The 22,256-nt window shown below is 38.8% G+C and overlaps 1 protein-coding gene across 6 annotated transcripts in view; it reads right to left on the bottom strand.

Annotated features, from left to right (window-relative positions):
- The window catches only part of HERC4 (HECT and RLD domain containing E3 ubiquitin protein ligase 4), a 152,548-nt gene extending 131,027 nt beyond the window's left edge, over positions 1-21,521 (bottom strand). For 5 of the 6 annotated variants that reach the window (XM_066243968.1, XM_066243967.1, XM_066243964.1 and 2 more), the window contains exons 1-2: positions 21,127-21,521; positions 18,947-19,252 (exon numbers count right to left, since the gene is read on the bottom strand). In XM_066243968.1, coding sequence (XP_066100065.1) covers positions 18,947-19,172 — 226 coding nt within the window. In that variant the 5' untranslated portion in view covers positions 19,173-19,252; positions 21,127-21,521. Of the gene's footprint in view, positions 1-12,550; positions 12,684-18,946; positions 19,253-21,126 lie in introns of those variants that run through there. The other variant, XM_066243969.1, reaches the window with a different exon arrangement.
- Between the last annotated feature and the right edge of the window lie 735 nt (positions 21,522-22,256).

A 22,256-nucleotide genomic window follows, 5' to 3' on the forward strand; every position in this document is an offset into this window, starting at 1 on the left:
TGTCCACTCTCCCCACTCTTATTTAACGTGGTGCTAGAAGTTCTGGCCAGAGCAATCAGACAAGAGAAAGAAATAAAAGGATCCATATCGGAAAGGAAGAAGTAAAGGTATCACTTTTTGCAGATGATATGATCCTATACATCGAAAACCCCAAAGACTCCACAAAAAGATTACTAGAAACAATAAACCAATACAGTAAGGTTGCAGGAAACAAAATTAACATACAAAAGTCCATAGCCTTTGTATATGCCAACAATGAAATATTAGAAAACGAACTCAAAAAAATAATATCCTTCACGATTGCAACAAAAAAAAATAAAATACCTAGGAATAAACATAACAAAGAATGTAAAGGACCTATGTAATGAAAACTACAAAGCATTGTTAAAGGAAATCGAAAGATACAATGAGATGGAAAAATATTCCTTGTTCTTGGATAGGAAGAATAAATATAATCAAAATGGCCATATTACCCAAAGCAATTTATAAATTCAATGCAATTCCCATCAAAATTCCTATGATGTTTTATAAAGAAATGGAACAAAAAATCATCAGATTTATATGGAACTATAAAAAACTATCCGAATAGCCAAAGCAATGCTAAGGAAAAAGAATGAAGCTGGGGGCATTACAATAACTGACTTCAAACTACATTATAGGGCCACGACAATCAAAACAGCATGGTATTGGCAGAAAAATAGACCCTCAGACCAATGGAACAGAATAGAAAGTCCAGAAATAAAACCACATATATATGGTCAAATAATTTCGATAAAGGGGCCAACACTACACAGTGGAGAAAAGAAAGCCTCTTCAACAAATGGTGCTGGGAAAACTGGAAAGCCACATGCAAAAGAATGAAACTCGACTACAGCTTTTCCCCTTGTACGAAAATTAATTCAAAATGGATCAAAGACCTAAATGTAAGACCTGAAACAATAAAGTACATAGAAGAAGACATAGGTACTATTCAATAAATTCATGGACCTGGGTTTTAAAGAGCATTTTATGAATTTGACTCCAAAGGCAAGAGAAGTGAAGGCAAAGATAAATGAATGGGACTACATCAGACTAAAAAGTTTTTGCTCAGCAAGAGAAACTGACAACAAAATAAACAGCCAACTAAATGGGAAATGATATTTTCAAACAACTGCTCAGATAAGGGCCTATTATCCAAAATATACAAAGAACTCATAAAACTCAACAACAAACAATCCAATAAAAAAATGGGAAGAGGACATGAACAGACACTTCTCCCAGGAAGAAAGACAAATGGCCAACAGATATATGAAAAGATACTCATCTTCATTAGTTATTAGAGAAATGCAAATCAAAACTACAATGAGATGCCTCCTCACACCTGTTAGATTAGCTATTATCAACAAGACAGGTAATAACAAATGTTGGAGAGGCTGTGGAGAAAAAGGAACCCTCATTCACTGTTGGTGGGAATGTAAAGTAGTACAACCATTATGGAAGAAAGTATGGTGGTTCCTCAAAAGCTGAAAATAGAACTACCTTATGACCCAGCAATACCTCTACTGGGTATATACCCCAAAAACTCAGAAACATTGATACGTAAAGACACATACAGCCCCATGTTCATTGCACCATTGTTCACAGTGGCCAAGACATGGAAACAACCAAAAAGCCCTTCAATAGAGGACTGGATAAAGAAGATGTGGCATATATACACTATGGAATACTACTCAGCCATAAGAAATGATGACATCGGATAATCTACAACAAAATCGTGGGATCTTGATGACATTATACGGAGTGAAATAAGTAAATCAGAAAAAAACAAGAACTACATAATTCCATACATTGGTGGGACATAAAAACGAGACTAAGAGACATGGATAAGAATGTGGTGGTTATGGGGGGTAGGGGGCAGCAGGAGGGAAGGAGCGAGAGGGGAAGGGGCACAAAGAAAACAAGATAGAAGGTGACAGAGGACAATCTGACTTTGGGTGATGGGTATGCAACATAATTGAATGACAAGATAACCTGGACATGTTTTCTTCGAATATATGTACCCTAATTTATTGATGTCACCCCATTAACACTAATAAAATTTATTTAAAAAAAAAGAAAAGAAAGAAATGCTGAAATTACCGTATTCCCCATGTATAACACACTCCCATGTATAAGACACATCTTAATTTTGGGGCCCGAAGTTTGAAAAAAAATGTATTGCATAGTTATTGAACAAGTTTTATTCATCATAAAATTCATACAACTCTTCATCACTGTTCAAACTCCCATCCATTAGCTTGTCCTCATTTGTCGAATCACTGTCTTTAACAATGAACGCAAAAACAAGCGAAAAGGCGGGAAATGCAAGTATAAAAAATCTACAAGTACAGCTAGTACTCAACTTACAACCACCATTGGACTGACAGATGGGTTGTAACACGATTTGGTCATAAGTTGAGTAGGCTTTATGTACAGTACTGTGAAATAATATTATAAAAATCGTTAAGTCATATTTTATCATAATTTTCTTTCATTATTGTTATATATCATAATTTTCTTTGTTCATTTTATGCCATTTGTATCATCTCTACACCATTTTGTTTCTTATTTTTACATTTGTCAGGTTTAAGTAAAACACTGCATTACCGGCCCTGGCCGGTTGGCTCAGCGGTAGAGCGTCGGCCTGGCGTGCAGGGAACCCGGGTTCGATTCCCAGCCAGGGCACATAGGAGAAGTGCCCATTTGCTTCTCCACCCCCCCTCCTTCCTCTCTGTCTCTCTCTTCCCCTCCCGCAGCCAAGGCTCCATTGGAGCAAAGATGGCCCGGGCGCTGGGGATGGCTCCTTGGCCTCTGTCCCAGGCGCTAGAGTGGCTCTGGTCGCGACAGAGCGACACCCCGGAGGGGCAGAGCATCGCCCCCTGGTGGGCAGAGCATCGCCCCTGGTGGGCGTGCCGGGTGAATCCCGGTCGGGCGCATGCGGGAGTTTGTCTGACTGTCTCTTCCCGTTTCCAGCTTCAGAAAAAAAAAATACAAAAATACAAACAAACAAACAAAAAAAAAAAACACCGCATTACCAATACAACTGGTTTAATATTTACAAAGACAATTTCCTCTTGGTAGACATCTTGGGAGGAGTTTGATGAAAAATATCCAAGACACAAAACACAAATTGCTGTACTGAGTCTGGGATAACAGTTGAAATGGTGCACGTGGAGATGACAGTGCTGCCAGAACCTGGTCCGCACTGTTGTACACCCAGCTGGGCAACACTTGCGCTGCCAGACACGGAGCAGTCATGGCTAGCGATTGTGTTTGTAAAGTCGAATGGTCATAAGTTGCATAGGTCATAAGTCGATCAATATTTGTACTGTGTAAGATACACCCAGTTTTTAAACCCCAAATTTAAAAAATAATAAGTAAATAATTTTGTAGTGTGCATCTTATACATGGGGAAATACAGTAAGACTCCAACATAAATGAAATATATTGCTTAACTTTAATTTCTTTTTTAAAAAAGAATGAATCCTCAGAATATACTAGCCAATTTTTTATTCTTCCTTTTTAAGATTCTTTATATGTATGGGGTTTTTTTTGTTTGTTTGTTTTGTATTTTTCTGAAGTTGGAAACGGGGAGGCAGTCAGTCAGACTCCGCATGCGACTGACCGTGATTCATCTGGCATGCCCACGGGGGGGGGGGGGGACGCTCTGCCCATCTGGGGCGTTGCTCTGTTGCAACCAGAGCCATTCTAGCGCCTGAGGCAGAGGCCAGAGAGCTATCCTCAGCGCCCGGGCCAACTTTGCTTCAGTGGATCCTTGGCTGCGGGAGGGAAGAGAGAGACAGAGAGGAAGGAGAGGGGAAGGGGTGGAGAAGCAGATGGGCACCTCTCCTGTGTGCCCTGGCCGGGAATCGAACCCAGGACTCCTGCACGCCAGGTTGATGCTCTACCACTGAGCCAATGTATGTTTGTCACCCATTCATCACAGGACCAAACTCTAATTTCTAAAGATAACAACTTGCCTACTAGCATGCTTTTCATATGCAACCCAACCAATCCAGAGTTTATACCACCAACTATGTCCTTATCTAACTCTCACACACCAAGCCAGTATTTCACCTAACTAAATCATCCCAGGACCAGATCTCCCCCATGTCTGGTCTTCTGCCTCCTCACTACCCTAATATCTTCCCCTATGGCCCTGTGTGGTATGTGGTGACCCCTCTCTCCAGATCTGAGTGTAAAAATCTTCTTGTTAGCCTCATTCCTGTTTCTTCTTCCGACCATATCAACTTATCTATACCCTATCCAACATGTACATTGTTAGAACAGTTTCAAATTTTAAATTTTTGGGTGTAATGTAGCTGATGGCCAGCAAGCTCACTGAAACAGGTGTCTAATTATCCTCCCTTCCTATGGCACATCCAATAAAATACACTGACAATATGTACATTCAGTAAGCCCCTCTATGGTCCTTCTGTGTGTACCGTAGTGTTGCCAGTATAGTGATAAAGACACATAAGGTAAGGTTTCTACCCTCCAGAAGCTGACATGGTAAAGAAGATTTGTATCCAAATAATTAATAAAACAACTTATATACTGAATGCCAGGTAACTAACTATACTTGGTACTTCACAAAATATGCACTTTGAGTTCTTACAACAGTGACCAGTGAGACATAAGAAATGGTACTTCAGCAGGGCAAATTAAAGAGGCAGAAATGGAAATATGCCTTAGAAAGATTAATCCTAAATTAATAAGGATAATTAAAACAGGAAGATCAGTTAGAAAGCTACTGCCACATTTTTTACATAGACCAGTAACAAAATAAAAACAAATAATTTTAGACTGAGATAGGAGAAAACTATTGCCCAAGACTTTAAAGTTACTAGCTGAAGGTCACATACATAGCCATTTGTAAAGAAAATGAAATGCAAGTGATACTAGAAAAAGAAGCAATAAGATTTGGCAACAAAATCAATGTATGCTATGGGCTAGAAAGCAGACCCTAAGGTGAATTTAAGTTCTGAATCTAAGTGAATTCAAGAAGCATTAATAAACAAGGATGAAGAGTTGTTTTTGCAGTTTATTTTAGAGGTAGAGATAGCTAACTTACAGTACAATGGTTTCCATTTAAAATGTCCCTTTTTTGTTCTCTACATTTTATCAGTTTTTATCTCAGAAATACGTATATTTGGGTTCTGGCCAGTTGGCTCAGTGGAAGACCATTGGCCTGGTGCATGGATGTTCCAGGTTTGATTCCTGGTCAAGGCACACAGGAGAAGTGCCCATATGCTTCTCCATCCCTCCCCCTCTCACTTCTCATGCATGCTCGTTCTCTCTCTCTCCCCTTCTCCTGCAACCATGGCTCCACTGGTGCAAGTTGGCCTTGGAGGCTGAGGATGGCTCCATGGCCTCACCTCAGGAGCTAAGAAGAGCTGAACTGCTGAGCAACAGAGCAATGCCCCAGATGGGCAGAGCATCACCCCCTAATGGGTTTGCTGGGTGGATCCCGGTGCAGGCGCATGCGCGAATCTTATCTCTCACTGGATTTAAAAAAATAAAAAAAGCCTGACCAGGTGGTGGTGCAGTGGATAGAGCACAGGCTGGGCTGCCGATGACCCAGGTTCGAGACCCCAAGGTCGCCAGCTTGAGTGCAGGCTTATCTGGTTTGAGCAAAAGCTCACCAGCTTGAACCCAAGGTCGCTGGCTCAAGCAAAAGGTTACTTGGTCTGCTGAAGACCCAGTCAAGGCACACATGAGAAGGCAATCAATGAACAGCTAAGATGTCACAATGCACAACAAAAAACTAATGATTTATGCTTCTCATCTCTCCGTTCCTGTCTGTCCCTATCACTTTCTCTGTCTCTGTAAATAAATAAATAAAAAAAAGAAATATATATATTTGTTTGTACTGATATAGATATTTCTCCCATAGTCAAGCACTATAAAATAGTGGATGCCCTGTTTATTAACATATTTATATACTAAAGCAGGTAAGTTTAGGCATTGTTGTTAAAATAGCTACAACCATAAAATAAGAGAGATGTAATTAAATGCACTTTTTTTTTTTTTTTACAGAGACAGAGAGAGAGTCAGAGAGAGGGATAGACAGGGACAGACAGACAGGAACAGAGAGAGATGAGAAGCATCAATCATCAGTTTTTCATTGCGACACCTTAGTTGTTCACTGATTGCTTTTGCATATGTGCCTTGACCGCGGGCCTTCAGCAGACCAAGGTTTATATGCTATGTGAAGACACAATGAGAAGACGACCATCTTTGAACCTGGAAGTGGAGTCCTCACCTGACACCAAATCTCCTAGCACCTTGATCTGGGACTTCACAAGATATAATAAAATATATATGTATATAACTAGATATGAACATATTGTATTTTAATTCTGCTCTTATTTTTCAGTTTTTCACATGAATTAGAGAATCCATTTGTCCCCGTGCAAAAAAAAAAAACACCTTTGGTATTTTTATTAGGATCACATTAAATTGACAAATGAATTTTAGAGGAGAGTGGCAGGTTTATGTAGGTTGAGTGTTCCTACCCACAAATGTGGTTTCCATTTGTTCAAGTCTTTGTGTCCCTCAGGGTGCTTCCTAAGTCTTCTTCATATACATCATGCACATTTCTTAGGTTATTTCTGGATCATTTTATCTTTTTCTTGCTATTGACATCTAATTAGTTCTTGTTCCTACTATATATTAATTTTAACTTCGGGCAAGTAATTGCCTTTGCCTATAAAACTAAGCTAATATGTACTTTGCAAGGTGGTTTTAAGACCTGGATAAAGACATCAAAAATTCAGCACAGTGCCTGGCCCAAAATGATGTTATTATTTTTAAATTCAGCACTCAAGTATGTAAATAATATATATATTCTAAATAATAGTTCTCACCTGACCAGTGGTGGCACAGTAGATAGAGGCTGACCTGGGATGCTGATATCCCAGGTTCAAAACCCCGAGGTCACTCGCTTGAGCGTGGCCTCATCCAGCTCAAATGTTGGGTCACCGGCTTGAGCGTGGGATCATAGACATGACCCCATGGTCACTGGCTTGAGCCCAAAGGTCACTGGCTTGAGCATAATGTCACTGCTCGGCTGGAGCCCCCAGTCAAGGCACATATGAGAAGCAATCAATAAACAACTAAAGTGCCGCAACTACGAGTTCATGGTTCTCCTCTCTGCCTTCCTATCTCTCTTTGTCTCTCCCTAAGCGTGCACTAAAATATTAATACTAATAATAATATTTCTCATCATTAAATTTTTTTCCAACTATGAGGTTTCTTTCTTCTAACCTTTACATTTTCATAACTTCTAAGTGACCCCTTTCCCCTTATTTCCAGTAGGATATTCCCCAAATGTGTGTAGAAGTAGACCTATCTTTAGCCAGAGATAATACCAACCTGTCAAGACTTTTCCCTAATTATTCTTCAGAAGATAACTGTAGGTCCACGAGATCTATTCCCAATAGAGCGCCTAGTTATGAAAGCTATAGCTGAGCAATACCTGGATCAGAAATCAGAAAGTATACAAGTACTAACTGATAAATACTTGGGGATCAATTGTGAGAAGCAATCTAAACCTTACTTTAATCATGACATACTAAAAACAAACAAACAAAATCATAAACTTCTTCCAATAACAGGTAAACCAGCTAAACTTTCTTCTAATTGTTTTCAGATGCTCCTAATTCTGCTCCTTAGGGCCTCTTTTAGCCTAACCCGGTCCCTTCCTCACTCCCATTTCCCTTTCAAGAAGCAACGAAAGTATCTCAGATGGCACACTTCCCATGGACTACTGCCTACATGCCAGCACATATACAATTTACAGTTACAAATATTTCAGCTCTTAGTGGAATTAAAAGCAACATCTATGTGATTATATTATATCTTGTGATTTCAAAAGCTTTGTTTTCAGTAAAACCTAGAAGGAAGTCATAAAGCCAGACATAACTATGAGTTTGTATCAGTTAAGCAAGAATAAGAAATGAACCTATTAATAAAATCCAAATAAACAGGAGAAAAGATGGGACCTGGCAAACAAATGTTTTAATTTTATCTATATATAAAAATTCAAGTTTACAAAAGAGATGAAGTAGAGTGGGCAACTATTTAGGTTACCCTTAATTTATATTAACAAGTACTTTAAACAGTCTCCCCAAAAAACAAATTAAGTATTGTTAATGGTTATTAATTACTTAAGAGGTTGGAATGAGGAAGTAATTTATGCTTGGAATGTTAGCTTACTTTGAATTATTCATAAAACAAATCTGGAAATAAAATATTTCATACCTTTACCCTGATCTTTCTCCTCACTTACAGTATTGAGTTTCTTACTGATCACTGAATACTGTTATTAAGTTCAAAATAAGATTCACCCCACCAAATCTCTTATCTCTTCTAAAACATTTCTCTTCTTCCTGGATCCCCTATTTCTACTAATTACTGATTCCACCTAGGATAATACCTAGCTCTGCCCTTTAGCCTTACCCTCAGTTTCATCTAGTTACAAAGCCTGTCCATTTTTCTGCCTCCCATATCTTTCCTTGATCTACCAACTTACTTCTTGTTTTAGAGGACTACTATTATAACCTAATTTACCTCCAAATTCTCTCCTCTCCTTTATAAAAGTCTGATTAACTCCTGTTATAAACTATCAGGGGATAACAACCAAATTAAGCTCAAGTTCCCTAATTTGATTACTTCTATAATCTGACCTCAGTTTTACTTTTCGAATCTTGCTGCTCACTATTAGCAGAAGTTTCAGGTAACTGGTCTACTGAATAGGCCTCAAATTTTGCTATTGCCATTTGAGCTGCTTTACCTATAAAACACTTCTCTATTCTTTCTTTCTTGAAATACTATACAGGAAGTCCCCAGGTTATGAATGAGGTAAGTTCTGTAGGTTTGTTTTTAAGTTGAATTTGAACGTAAGGTTGGAACAGGTACATTTATCTATTAAATGCAACTTAGACATTTGTCTTAACATAGAATTTTTTTTTTTTTTTTCTGAAGCTGGAAACGGGGAGGCAGACTCCCGCATGCGCCCAACCGGAATCCACCCAGCATGCCCACCAGGGGGCATTCTAGAGCCATTCTAGTGCCTGAGGCAGAGGCCATAGAGCCATCCTCAGCACCCGGGCCAACTTTGCTCCAATGGAGCCTTGGCTGCGGGAGGGGAAGAGAGAGACAGAGAGGAAGGAGAGGGGGAGGGGTGGAGAAGCAGATGGGCGCTTCTCCTGTGTGCCCTGGCCGGGAATCGAACCCAGGACTCCTGCACGCCAGGCCGACGCTCTACCACTAGGCCAACCGGCCAGGGCCTTAACATAGAATTTATTATTACCTTTCTGTGCATATAAATATTTAAACATTTTCAAATCTACAAACCTATCTCATTCTCAACCAGGGGACTGCCCGGTATAGTCTTCCAGCTCATATGCCATCCTTCCTATAACAACTCTTCTATAAGCTATTCCATCCCAAATGGTTACAATATTCATAGACATAGATAGCACTGCTCATGCACTTTAAAAGACTTAGCACATTTAATATTTATATGCATTACTATTTATTTGTGCACTTGCTTTATCTTCTCTTCTAAATCTTTAAATGATATTCATCACATTATACTCAAAAAGTTGTCAAATGAACAAATTTAAAACTTTCATTTGAGCCTGACCAGGTGGTAGCACAGTGGATGAAGTGTCATCTGGGATCCTGATGGCCCAGGTCTGAAACCCCAAAGTCGATGGCTTGACATGGAATCATAGACATGACTCCAAAGTCACTGGCTTGAGCCCAAAGGTCACTGGCTTGAGTCAAAGGTCGCTGGCTTAAGCAATGGGTCACTGGCTAGCTTGAGCCTCAACCCACCCCAATCAAGGCACATATGAGAAAGCAATTCTTTAACAACTAAAGTGCACAACTGTGAGTTGATGCTTCTCATCTCTCTCCCTTCCTGCCTCTCACTAAAAAACAAGAACAAAAAATTTCATTTGCAAATATCTTCTTACGAGCTTATCAATTTTGTAAAGTGAGGCACAACTGTGCTTAAAATATTTAAATAAATTTAGTTATCAGTCCTTCTACACTAACTAAAATTAAAAATGTTCTCTTTCTTAAAGAAATAAAGAGAGATCGAAATAAAGACTAAATTTATGTATATGTCCCTGGCAGCATTATGTGTAACAAAAATCTGGAAATAAATTCCAAAAAATTAGAACACAAATACAATTTGGTACATTTAAATGAAATGTTAAATTATCATTAATAGGCCCTGGCCTACTGGCTCAGTGGATAGAGCATCAGCCCAGCACGTGGATGTCCTAGGTTCAGTCAGGGAATACATGAGAAGTGACCATCGGCTTCTCCACTCCCCCCATATCTTTTCTCTTCTCCCTGCCTACCGCAGCCAAGGCTCCATTAGTTCAAGCACATTGGCCCCAGGCACTGAGGATGACTCCGTGGAGCCTCAGCCTCAGGGGCTAAATATTAGCACAGTCTCGAGAATGGTCCCAGATGGGCAGAGCATCGGCCCCAGATGGGGATTGCCAAGTAGATCCCAGTCAGGAGTCTGTCTCACTATCTCCCTTCCTCTCATTTAATAAATATATATATTATATAAGTATATATAATATATTCTCATTTAATAAATATATATATTATATAAATATAAAATAATGTGAAAAACACAATTCTAAAGAATTCTAAAATGTTTTTCTATGGTCAAGAAAAGCTAAACTATAATTCTGCCATGGGGGGGAATTTCAGGTAAATAAAATATTATGGTTTACAGACTGAGCCACCAAAATTTAAGAAATTTCCCTTTTAACAAAAATAACTGCAACAATACAATTGTACACAGATTTTTCTAGCATGTAATTATCACAATTTGTTTAGATATAAAAATTGTTGCCTTTTAAATTCCATCAGCATGGAAATAAAACATAAAAGCTGAAAGGAATTAAACCACAGATTCTTTTATAGTCTCTTCATTAATGCCCACTTTTCTACTTACTAAAACAACCCTGACCCCCAAAACACCTTGTAACAATGTCTGAATACATTTTCTCATTAGGTTTACTTTAATAGTATCCAAAATACCTGCTATGCTCTGTAACATAGGAAAACTAAGTATCTATGAAAATGAGGCTTGGCTTATTTATGCAAAACAGTTAAAAAAAATACATGGGGTTTGCCCTAGCTGGGTGGCTCAGTGGATCAAGTGTTGACCCGGTGCACCAGAGGTCACAGGTCTAACCCCGGTCTGGGAACAAACAAGAACCAATCAGTGAGTACACAACTTAAGGGAACTACTAAGTGAAACAAGTTGATGCTTCCCTCTCCTTCTCTTTCCCTTCCTCTCTCTCCCTCTCAAATCAAAGGAAAAAATTTTTAAATAAAATACATGGGATTTGTGAGTAATGATCTTCAACATGCTATATCTGTATGGCATACTGCAGACACGGATCCCTTGGAAAACTTATTAAGGAGATGACAGAAACTAGACCACCGGGTTCTCATCTTTAGCAGGGCTCCTTAATAAATGCCCAAAATGTAGAACTGAAATCTACCATACTACTAGTTCTTTCAAGGAAAAAATATAGCTCACCTCCAATCAGATAAAACTCAAGATCCTCCTCCTTCTCCCTCCAGGGAGCACAGACTCACTGTTCCCTTAACCCTCTTGCTCTTCTTCCCCCACGTGTCCATCTCCTAAACTGTAAGGATCCTCAAGAGACTTGAAACCAGGAGAACAGGGGCAGCGGCAGCCCATCCTGGGCTAACCTCTTCTGACTTTCCAGTGTAGGCTCATTTCTTTCCCATACTGTTCCTGGAGAGCCAAAGCAGCCCCACCTAGACTCTCCCCTGTTGCTTCTTCTATTCTAGACCCCTCTTTGTTTCACTGTTTCCAGCTTTAATAAACATACTCTCAAAAAAAAAAAAAAAAAAAAACCCACTAACATGCCAACCAAAAAGAGAAAATCATTGCTTCAAAATTTTTTTTAAAAGCCTCTATTTGTTAAAACTGCTCAGATCAGGCAACTACTGCTATTAATGTCTTCTCTATGGGTTAAGGTTTTTATAAAGCATGCACCAAACCAATGCATCTTACAGAAAGGTAAACAGCAGTCAACATAACTAACCCAAGTTTCGATATTAGTCATCAAATTAATGGCATCTGGCAGTTTACCCTGAACCTTGGCTAGTAGCACAGCATAGCATTAGACAACAAAGGCATACAAAATGATATATAACGAGGTGCTACCATAATAGATTTTTGTTCATTTGTTTGAATATTTGTCATACCATACAAGAATATACTGAAGTACCAAAGTGGTATCACAGTGCAAGATCTTGGTAAAATAATGATTTCAATAAGTCATCAAATAGAATGGCACAGAAACAATCTAAACATTAGAATTCGATCTGCCTCAAATAGAAGGTATTACTATAAATAATTCTAAGCATAAGCACAATATAGTGAATAAGGTAGGAGACTGGTAGACTTAAATTTTAAGATTCACCAGTGACCACCTGCTCTTTTGACATTACTTACCAACTTGTGCTGCCATTTCTCCGTAAACTTATCCCCTAAGATGAGGATAATTCTTGCAAATTGTGCCACAAGCATTTTGAAAGGAACCATGAGTTATTGTGTAATGCTCTTGAAAGTCCTCAGATGTAGGGTCCTACACAAAGTAAAGTATTATTACACATCTCTCTAAAAGTAGTCATCTGTTTGCATTATGATTTTTGTTCCTACCCTTGACACTGAGATTCTTGGGCACAAACCTTTCTCAAAGTGTCCAAAACAAGCCTCCATTCCTGACTCTCAAGTAATTACTTTTGTCAAGTCTTCACATTTCATCCATATTTTTCTCTTCCTTAGAAGGTACAGTTAAAATTAGGTGTTATGAAACATAATGAGCTTCTTTGGTATCACATGCTTTGGTTCAAGATATATGTGGAATAATTTGGTACTTTAAATCCACTCTTAAGTATCTTTATTTTCCATATTAATAAATTTATTCTTCCTTATTTTTAAAATCTCAACTACATTTTAAGAAGTTCATTAACAGACTTGCTTTATGAACAAGAAAGCAGGTCAGAAACTGAAGCAAGAAGAGCAAACAAGGAATTACTACTATGTGGCCATAATACTTGATTGGAATGACCCAACAATAGAAATGATCATTCTGGGCTACAAGAAACAGAATCTTTATATCTTCTATAGAAGAGTTTTACCATACTATTCTAAACTACTCTGGTGGCTTTGCTAATCACATTAGCCTTTGAGTCAAGAATAAAATAGACCCTGGCCAGTCAGCTCAGTCGGTAACAGTGAGATATGATACCCTCCTCTTCTACTAAGAAGCTTCAAAGGCATTTTATGATTTAGGCCAAGCGTTCAGAGAGATTTTGTAAAAATTATTTTTATACATGAGTGTGATTTACACCAGCTCAAGATGGCCGATCGCAATCCTGCTTAGGAAGGGCTATTATATTGTAAATGAGGAGGTTTTCGTCCTACGTTTTGAATGGAAGGAGGAAGGAGACTGGGACTCTCTTCCTTCCCCACACCTGTGAGGAGGAAGGTTAAACAGCTAGGAATGCAGGAGGGGAAGGGAGATTTGAGTAGCCCTTTCCTTTCCCCTCTCTTTCTTCTTAATAGGCAATTTACAAACGCTTATCCTCTGAAATTATGTAAGCCCCCTTCCATTCTGAAATCATGTGATTGACGTATGTACCTCTAGACCAGAGGTCAGGAACCTTTTTGGCTGAGAAAAATGTAATTCCATGAGAGCCATACAACGACCCGTGTATATTAGGCATTATCCAATAAAAATTTGGTGTTGTCCTGGAGGACAGCTGTGATTGGCTCCAGCCACCCGCAACCATGAACATGAGCGGTAGGAAATGACTGGATTGTAATACTTGAGAATGTTTTATATTTTTAATGTTATTTTTTTTATTAAAGATTTGTCTGTGAGCCAGATGCAGCCATCAAAAGAGCCACATCTGGCTCACGAGCCATAGGTTCCCGACCCTCTAGACCAGGGGTCCCCAAACTGCGGCCCCCTGGGGCCATTTATCCGGCCCCCGCCGCACTTCCGGAAGGGGCAACTCTTTCATTGGTGGTCAGTGAGAGGAGCACATTGACCATCTCATTAGCCAAAGCAGGCCCATAGTTCCCATTGAAATACTGGTCAGTTTGTTGATTTAAATTTACCTGTTCTTTATTTTAAATATTGTATTTGTTCCTGTTTTGTTTTTTTACTTTAAAATAAATATGTGCAGTGTGCATAGGGATTTGTTCAGTTTTTTTTATAGTCCGGCTCTCCAACGGTCTGAGGGACAGTGAACTGGCCCCCTGTGTAAAAAGTTTGGGGACCCCTGCTCTAGACAAAGGAATCACGAGACCCATGTATGTGAACTTGTGTTCTGTAAAGGGTATATAAGATATAAGAAATCTAAGTTCAGGGAGCACGTGTCTTTGGAGCCACAGGCCCTGCGTGCTCCGCCGGCTTTAATAAATTCTTTTTCCTCTTATACAGTTTTCTGAGTGTCTATCCTCCATTAGGCTGCCTTCCTGCAACAAGAGCATTGCCCCAAACTATCAAGGTTGTGGGTTCAATCCCAGGTCAGGGCACATATGGGAAGTGACCAATGAATGCACAACTAAGTGGAACAAATGAATGCCTCTCGCCCTCTCTCTCTCTAAAGTCAAACTTAAAAATATATACATATTTAAGAATTTAGTTGGTGTTGGTGCAATATTATACATTTAAAATAAAACTCTCAACCTTCTTATATGGTTCCTAAAATGGCTTCTCTTTGAATTTATGCATGGAGGGGGGGAGAAAATATATCTTCATTGTATAACCTTAATTATAAATTTTTTTTTTTGTATTTTTCCAAAGTATTAAGTGGGGAGGTAGAGAGACAGACTCCCACACACGCCCAGCTGGGATCCACCTGGCATACCCACCAGGGGGTGATATTCTGGCCATCTGGAGCATTGCTCTGTTGTGGCTGGAGCCATTCTAGTGCCTGAGGAGGACATGGAGCTGTCCTCAGCGCCTGGGCCAATTTTGCTCCAATAGAGCCTTGGCTGCAGGAGGGGAAGAGAGAGATAGAGAGGAAGGAAAGGGGGAAGGGTGGAGAAGCAGATGGGCACTTCTCCTATGTGCCCTGGCCGGAAATCAAACCCAGGACTTCCACATGCCAGACTGCCGCTCTACCGCTGAGCCAACCGGCCAGGGCCTATAAAATAATTTTAAGAGAATTTTAACCTTCAGAATTACATTAAAATACTGATAGAAACTAGTTTCCTCCTAGGTAAATATTCTCTACCTTCTAAATATGGCATAGAAAAAACTGTGGGATATGGGAAAAATCAGAGCATTTAGTCTAGTAATAGTTGGTTAGTCTCTTATTCTTTTTTAAAGTTTCCTCATCTGTAAAATGGGGAACATAAAACCTGCCCCATTTTTGAGGATTAAATGAGATAATCTACTTAAAAGAATTTTGCAAACCATAAAATCCTATCAAAAGTCATTTTTTAATAGAGCTATATAACATTATTATGGTCATAAAATAGTTTAGTACTATTTTTTACATGAAACAGGGAAATTAATGTACAAAACATATTTAGGACCATGGTCACCAAATTATACCTAAGATTTTTCCATATATAGTGAATAAATTATCTTAAGTACACTTCCTATGTTATCATAAAGTCTTTAGACATGAATTTGTAAGTATAAAATTAAAACAACTTAGTTGCACCAGCCTAGCATACAGAAGATTAAATACATTTACCTATTAGCTATGAATTAAGAAACTGAGAGCCACTAATTAAAAAAAAAAGTTAAAAAAAATTCTTATGAAGGAAAAATACATACATGAAAGTGAAACAGATGTTCTCTTCTCTGGAAGTTAATTAGAAAGAGCCGGTAGTGATAGCAAGGGGTATACACATACAAGAGAACCAGAGTTGAACATGGACATAATCTGCACTCTTGGTATAAGGAAAATCAGTGAAATCTTCCTATGTTGTTTCTAAAAAGTTTAAATGGAAAGCTCTCCCAACAGGCCCTAAGTCAAATCTATTTAACTATACTGTAAGGCCAAGTCCGCCAGTAGGTTATCACGGCTCTTAGGAATAGCTTAACCTTAATGAATGAGACCACCTTTCTCTTTATTATATTTAGTACAGTTACAAAGCCAATCTCTGTAAGAAACAATTTTTAGCACCCTCTACACAAGTTTAAAACTCTTATGAAGTGAATCACTATGTTTATAACATGGTCCTAGAAATTCAACCAGACTCACTCAATTACCGGAAAACTTTAAAACCAATTAAGAATGAACTTATCTGCTTATTCAGTTCTCAAACTCACAAATTTTAAAAAGAGTTGGAGAAGGGGTGCCTTTAAATCACCAAGGAATTATTATAAAGGGAAATGCTTTTAGTTGAAAACATTAAAATTTTCCACGCAAGCACTTCAAATCAAAACTGAGGTTAAATGTTCCTGTAAGAGGCCCTGGCCAGGTGACCCAGTGGATAAAGTGCCATCCTGGTGCACCGAGTTTGTGGGTTCAATTGCTGGTCAGGGCATGTACAAGAAGCAATCAATGAGTGCACAACTAAATGGAACAAGTTGATGCTTCTCTTGCTCTCACTCTCCCCCCCCACTTCCTCTCCTTCTCAAATCAATGGGGGGGGGGGGGGGAGTCCCTATCAGAGTAACTACCTCCCTTTGAACTTTTACTTTCTCTCCTACCTCTCTATAACCTTGGTACACTTCAAGATAACACTGAACCTGAACTTCTGGTAATAAGGAATCAGGATCCTCTCTAAAAAACAAAGCTATTCCCGCCCCAGATTTATTTTTTGGCTATTTATGTGACCAATGATTGAATTAAACTTAGGACTTCATTTTCTCTCAGAAATCTTTCTTTAATTCTATCCCACAATGTCATTTCCCATCATTTAAACTTCCTAGACTCAAAGTACATATCACACCATGCAAAATTTCAATTCTCTCCAGTTATTTCATTTATGTGTGCCTTAACTCCCAACCCAGGCACTACATTTTTCAAAACAAAGTTCATGCCTTTCAATTCCCTATACCATAGACTGTGGTGTACCCTGGGCAATGAGGCAATCCTAAAGAGGTATCACAAATCAAGTAAACCCAACCTCCCAGCCTTCTATTACCAAATAATGTTTCCAGGATGAATCAACATGTCACAATGCAATCATTACAATGTCAACACAAGAAACTTCTTCTAGGTAGTTAAGTTTCTCAGAATCTCACCTACAGAGCTAAAAGCTGTTCCAGCACTACAATCATTATACTATTCATGCAGTGTCTACCCCTGTCCTGGATATAGAACAGGTGTTTGTTTAATAACATTTATAATTTTAAAGCTTAGCCAATTTAAGTAACTATATTGGTCATTCCTATGTGCTGGCTTTATACTATACTTTCTACTTGCCTCTAGCCTCTCAAAAATTACTAAAGCAATACAGAGGTATGTTCAGTTATTTCTGTGGGACATGTTAAATATAAGAATAGCAATACCCCCATACCATGAAAATTTCAACCTGAGGCAGCATTCCAAGCCAATCAAAAAAAGGTAAAGGATTCATCTGCCTCTAACAGTAATAACAAATACTTATCAGTAAATTATTATTCATGTCTACCAACATAGCCTACATGCCTAAGATTATGAAAATCTGATAAGATTCCATAAAATAGTCTTAGTGAGGTGAAGTACAAGAAAGCTTCCATTTATCTCGAGTTCTGCAATATTCAAACCTACTGTATTAAGCATCACAACCATTCATCCCCCAAAAAGTTATATTAAAAATTAAGGCAGAAGAAAACAGATTAAGACTCAACAAAAAAGGATGAAAACTACACAGTATTTTACAAGATACAAGAGTGAAATCTAGAAAGGTGGTGAGATGGTTTGAAAGATGAATAATATACCTTAATATTTTAATATTTGATACCTACATTAACCCCTCAAAAAAAACTAACACTAAAAAACTCTTAAGTTCTAAAGAGAAATACCTGCCACAGAAAATAGTTAAGTGTCATACTGAAGTTAAAAGAAACTGTAAATCAATATACCTCCAGTCTTATCTAAATGACCACCTTAAGAGTAAAACTTCAATTATAATTAAAGCAAAATTCACACTATGATATTTCTAACTGTGGTAATATTTTATTTCAAAATATGTATAGCCAGAAAAACAGCATAAAATGTGACCAAATTCCTCAAAATTCTCTTTACCCCACAAATTATTTTAAATTTGGCTTATACGACTACTATAAAATCAGGACATCTCACAGTCACAAAAGTTTTAATAGCTAGTGATGCTACTTGCAACTCAGTGATTAGGGGAAAGAAGACGTTTCACACTATACCAAATAAAATTATATACAATATTTAAAATGCTACAACAGGAAGAAAAATAGAAGAATTAGGATATATTTTAGGAAAGTAAAATGCTTTCATTTAGTGTTTTTTTCTTTCTAATGTATGGAAAACAACACAGTAAACTATGCATTTAAAATCTGTCCAAGGTGGCTAAAGAGCATTTGTTAAAGAAGACCTATATACTATATACTCTATGTACTCTGTACCAACTATCAAAACAATGCAGATTGGTTTTCCCTATTTGTTTTGCATCACCATAATTATGTTCTGAAACTAACGCTTCACACAGTAAGAATTTATAACAACAGTAGTTTAAAAAGTAAACCACACAATAAAGCACTCAGAAATATGCAAATGTAAAGGACATATTTAAATTCTGGTTTTGCTTTTAAGGCTTGATAAAAATTATAGGTTTAGAACTACAAAAATTATTTGATGTTCCAAACATAAATGATATAATTATTAGAAATACCAAATAAAACCATTTTCAACTTACCTGGCTTCTTCCTGGATTTTTCATGACCTAGCTGTCCTAGATCATTACATCCACACGTGTACACTGTTCCATCATCCAGAACAAATACAGTATGTCTGAGTCCACATCCCACATCTTGAACCTTTTTGTTTATAAAAAAGTCACTTTTTCTGGGCTCTAATACAATTTCTTCATCAATTCCACCTAAACCTAGCTGTCCAAAAGATGCATTTCCCCAGCACAACATGTTTGTAATTCTTTAGGTCTTCCAGTTTCAATAAAAAAACTCCCTTCTGAAACACTGGAAAGTTGGAGGTATTCCTAAGACTGAGGAGATAGAAAAAAAGTTAAGATGACTTCAAAGGCAATATGATGCATTGCTACTCTTTAAATAGCAAGGCTACAATAATCACTATATAATAAAACATTAAATCTATTTTGTAACATGCTACATACAAGTATCATTCAGTTTCAAACGCCAATCGGTTGTTTTTTAAAAAATATATAACATAGAAAGTTTAGGGCAAATTTATCACTCTCCATGATTCTTTGTAAAAGTTAAAACATTTATTTTTTATTTTTTATCACCTTGTGATACTTCTACTAGAATTATGAAGTCTCTTGATAATATTAGTCTTCTTTTATTTTTGCTTTACATAATTTGAATGGAAGAAAGAAAACATCTATTCATTGCCTCGACAATAAAGCAGATAGGGAAAAACTGAGCTTTGAGAATCCCTAAAACAACATTTATTGTATAGGTTTACAACCACAATAACAACCTTAACTAAATGTCAATTTTCATTTGTTGAATAAAAAAACATAGCATCCTGAAATCTCCCTCAAGTCACAGCAGAATTAAACCTTCTAATTCCTACCTCCACATCAACAGAAAACTGAACTTCTAGTCCGTAATAGAAAACCAATAATGTAACTTGAAATTTCCCACGATTTAAATGACTTTCAATTATTCACGCCAATATTGAGGCCCTAGAGAAAAATTCTCAAGTCTTGATCTTAAGATGACCACCTCCGAAGATTATAAAAAATAAATAAAAATAGTAACACTCCGCCCTCGCTACAAGTTTAATTTTAAAACTAAATTGATGTACATAATTATAATACAAAAGAAAATAATGCAACTTAATATCAAGTTTCCCATTCAAATTCAACATTTTCTATTGTGAGCCTAACCGTGACTGAAAAATAGTTTCCCTGGGCAATCTAGACTAGATCTATCTATACCTGAGAGAATTATTTGAAGATGGAAAAAAAGAACTGCAAGTAACTCCAAGGCTGCTGATTTTTCGAGAATAGGGATGGGGGTTGGGCCACTGATAGTGTGGTGGCGAAATCTATGGAACTTTCCAGTACACCGAGTATTTTTTTGTCTGTAAAGACACAGATAAGAGCCCATTCACCTAAATCTACACAGATCTTTATACACATCCCGTTCCTAAATAACACAATTACAGGAAGTCAGCCTTATTCCCGTAGTAGGTACCCACATTCCCCACAGAGAAGCTAAGAAATTTCAGAACCCAACTTCCCTACGTTCCGGCTAGCAAGTGCCGAAGCTGTTCCATTCCATGAACCCATCTATTCACAGAAGTTTGATTTCGTTCTTTTGGGGCATCAGAAGTCGCTAGTTCCCAAGAGCTCTACATTGTCTACCCGTATTTATTTTTTTATCACTTTATTTTAAGAGAGCACGAGGAAATACTCCTTGGCTTCAGCACACGAGGTTTAACCATCCTTTTCTTTTATAAGTGGGAAGGGGTATAAGAAAGGCGTCCTCACTCCAGCAACAGGTAGAGGGACGAGAGGCAGTTTCTACTCCTATCCTATTCCCTGAACATCCACTCAAATCAGTACGAGGGACCAGGGCAGAAGAATCCTCTGCACACAGCCAACCTCGTGGACCGACCAGTCAATTACGGCAGCCGTTCGCTCCCAAAAGTCTCCGAGTCCCGCGGCCAAGGCTCGGCACCTCGGCGGCCCTCAGTCCGAGGGGCCCTTCCACAGGGAGGTGAGACAGTCCAGCCCCCGGCCAAGGAGCCCCGACACTGCGCTCGTCCCCCGTCCCCCACCACGAAGAAGCGCCAAGAAAGCACCCTGCGCCAGGCTGGCCTGTAACCACCCAGCCCCGCCTGCGCGACCTTAACGCCGTCACCCGCCCCGAACCCACCCGGACGACTCACCCGGCCCCTCAAGGGAGGGGAAGCCCAGGGCGACAGCGGGCGGTGCCTCGCCGGAGAGCTAGGTAACAAGCAGCCACGGCAGGTCTCCAGCTCTTGGACCCTCTTCCTTGAACCAGTGGCGGCAAACACCAGGCAGGTCTCCTTCGATAGAGGAACCGCTGCTCCTCTTTCCGGCTCCTATGAAACTTTGCCGGGTTCCTCTATGAAGAGCAGCCGTCACCGCTGTCCAGTCCAGAGACAACGGTCAGCGACCCGGATGGACCCGGAGAGGAAGGACAGGAGCCAAGCTGGGTGGAGAGGGCGAAGGGTGGGAAGAGTAAAGGGAGAGACTGGGGAGAAGGGAGAGGGAGAGCTGTCTAGGCGAGGGAGGGGGGAGGGTAGAGCCGGCCGGAAGTGAATCACGGAGCACGCGCGCAAGCCCGCCCACTTCCCGCTCCGCGCGACAACGCCAGAATGCTCCTCTAGGGCACTCCGATCCCGGCGCCTGCGTACTGTGCTGCTTTGCGTTGCTTTGAGAGGAAAGTGCTGAATACCCAAGTTTGAGTTTGCTGAAAGCGACGGAGGTGTGAGCGTGTTTTGTAATAACACTTCAGCCTGTGCAGCATTTTAGTAAAGAAAATCTTTGTTTTTTTATTTGACTTTCTGTTCATAGGTTCCAGTCTTATTTTATTCTGCCTTTTTCCAAGGAGAATTTTAAGTACCAGATGAAATGTAAATAAGTTTTAAAGGCGGGTGAAGGCTTTTATTTTGTCCCATAGTCTCAGCTGGAGCTAATCTGGGGATGACAGGAATGTTCAACGTAATGGCATTAAATGTCAGTACAGTACCACTATTTCAAGTTCCTCTAATGATGGCTGCCATCATTTTCTGCACTCTCCCCGGAAGATGAACTTACATTGCAGAATCTTCTTCTTTCAGAGAAAATTAACTAATGCATATGACTGAAGTCCCTGCTTTATAAAAACGAAGTTCGGATATTCTAGTCTCATCTCCTTAATAATAATATAATAATATCTTATAATATTAATATATAATATCAAAATTTGAAACGCACTTTTGGTCATTTGTTACACTTTGTTAGAACCTGTGACTTTGGAGTGAATTTTGAGATCTTAGAAAAAATTCCACAA

The sequence above is a fragment of the Saccopteryx bilineata genome, chromosome 9 (assembly GCF_036850765.1).
Source record: "Saccopteryx bilineata isolate mSacBil1 chromosome 9, mSacBil1_pri_phased_curated, whole genome shotgun sequence".
Classification (NCBI taxonomy): domain Eukaryota; kingdom Metazoa; phylum Chordata; class Mammalia; order Chiroptera; family Emballonuridae; genus Saccopteryx; species Saccopteryx bilineata.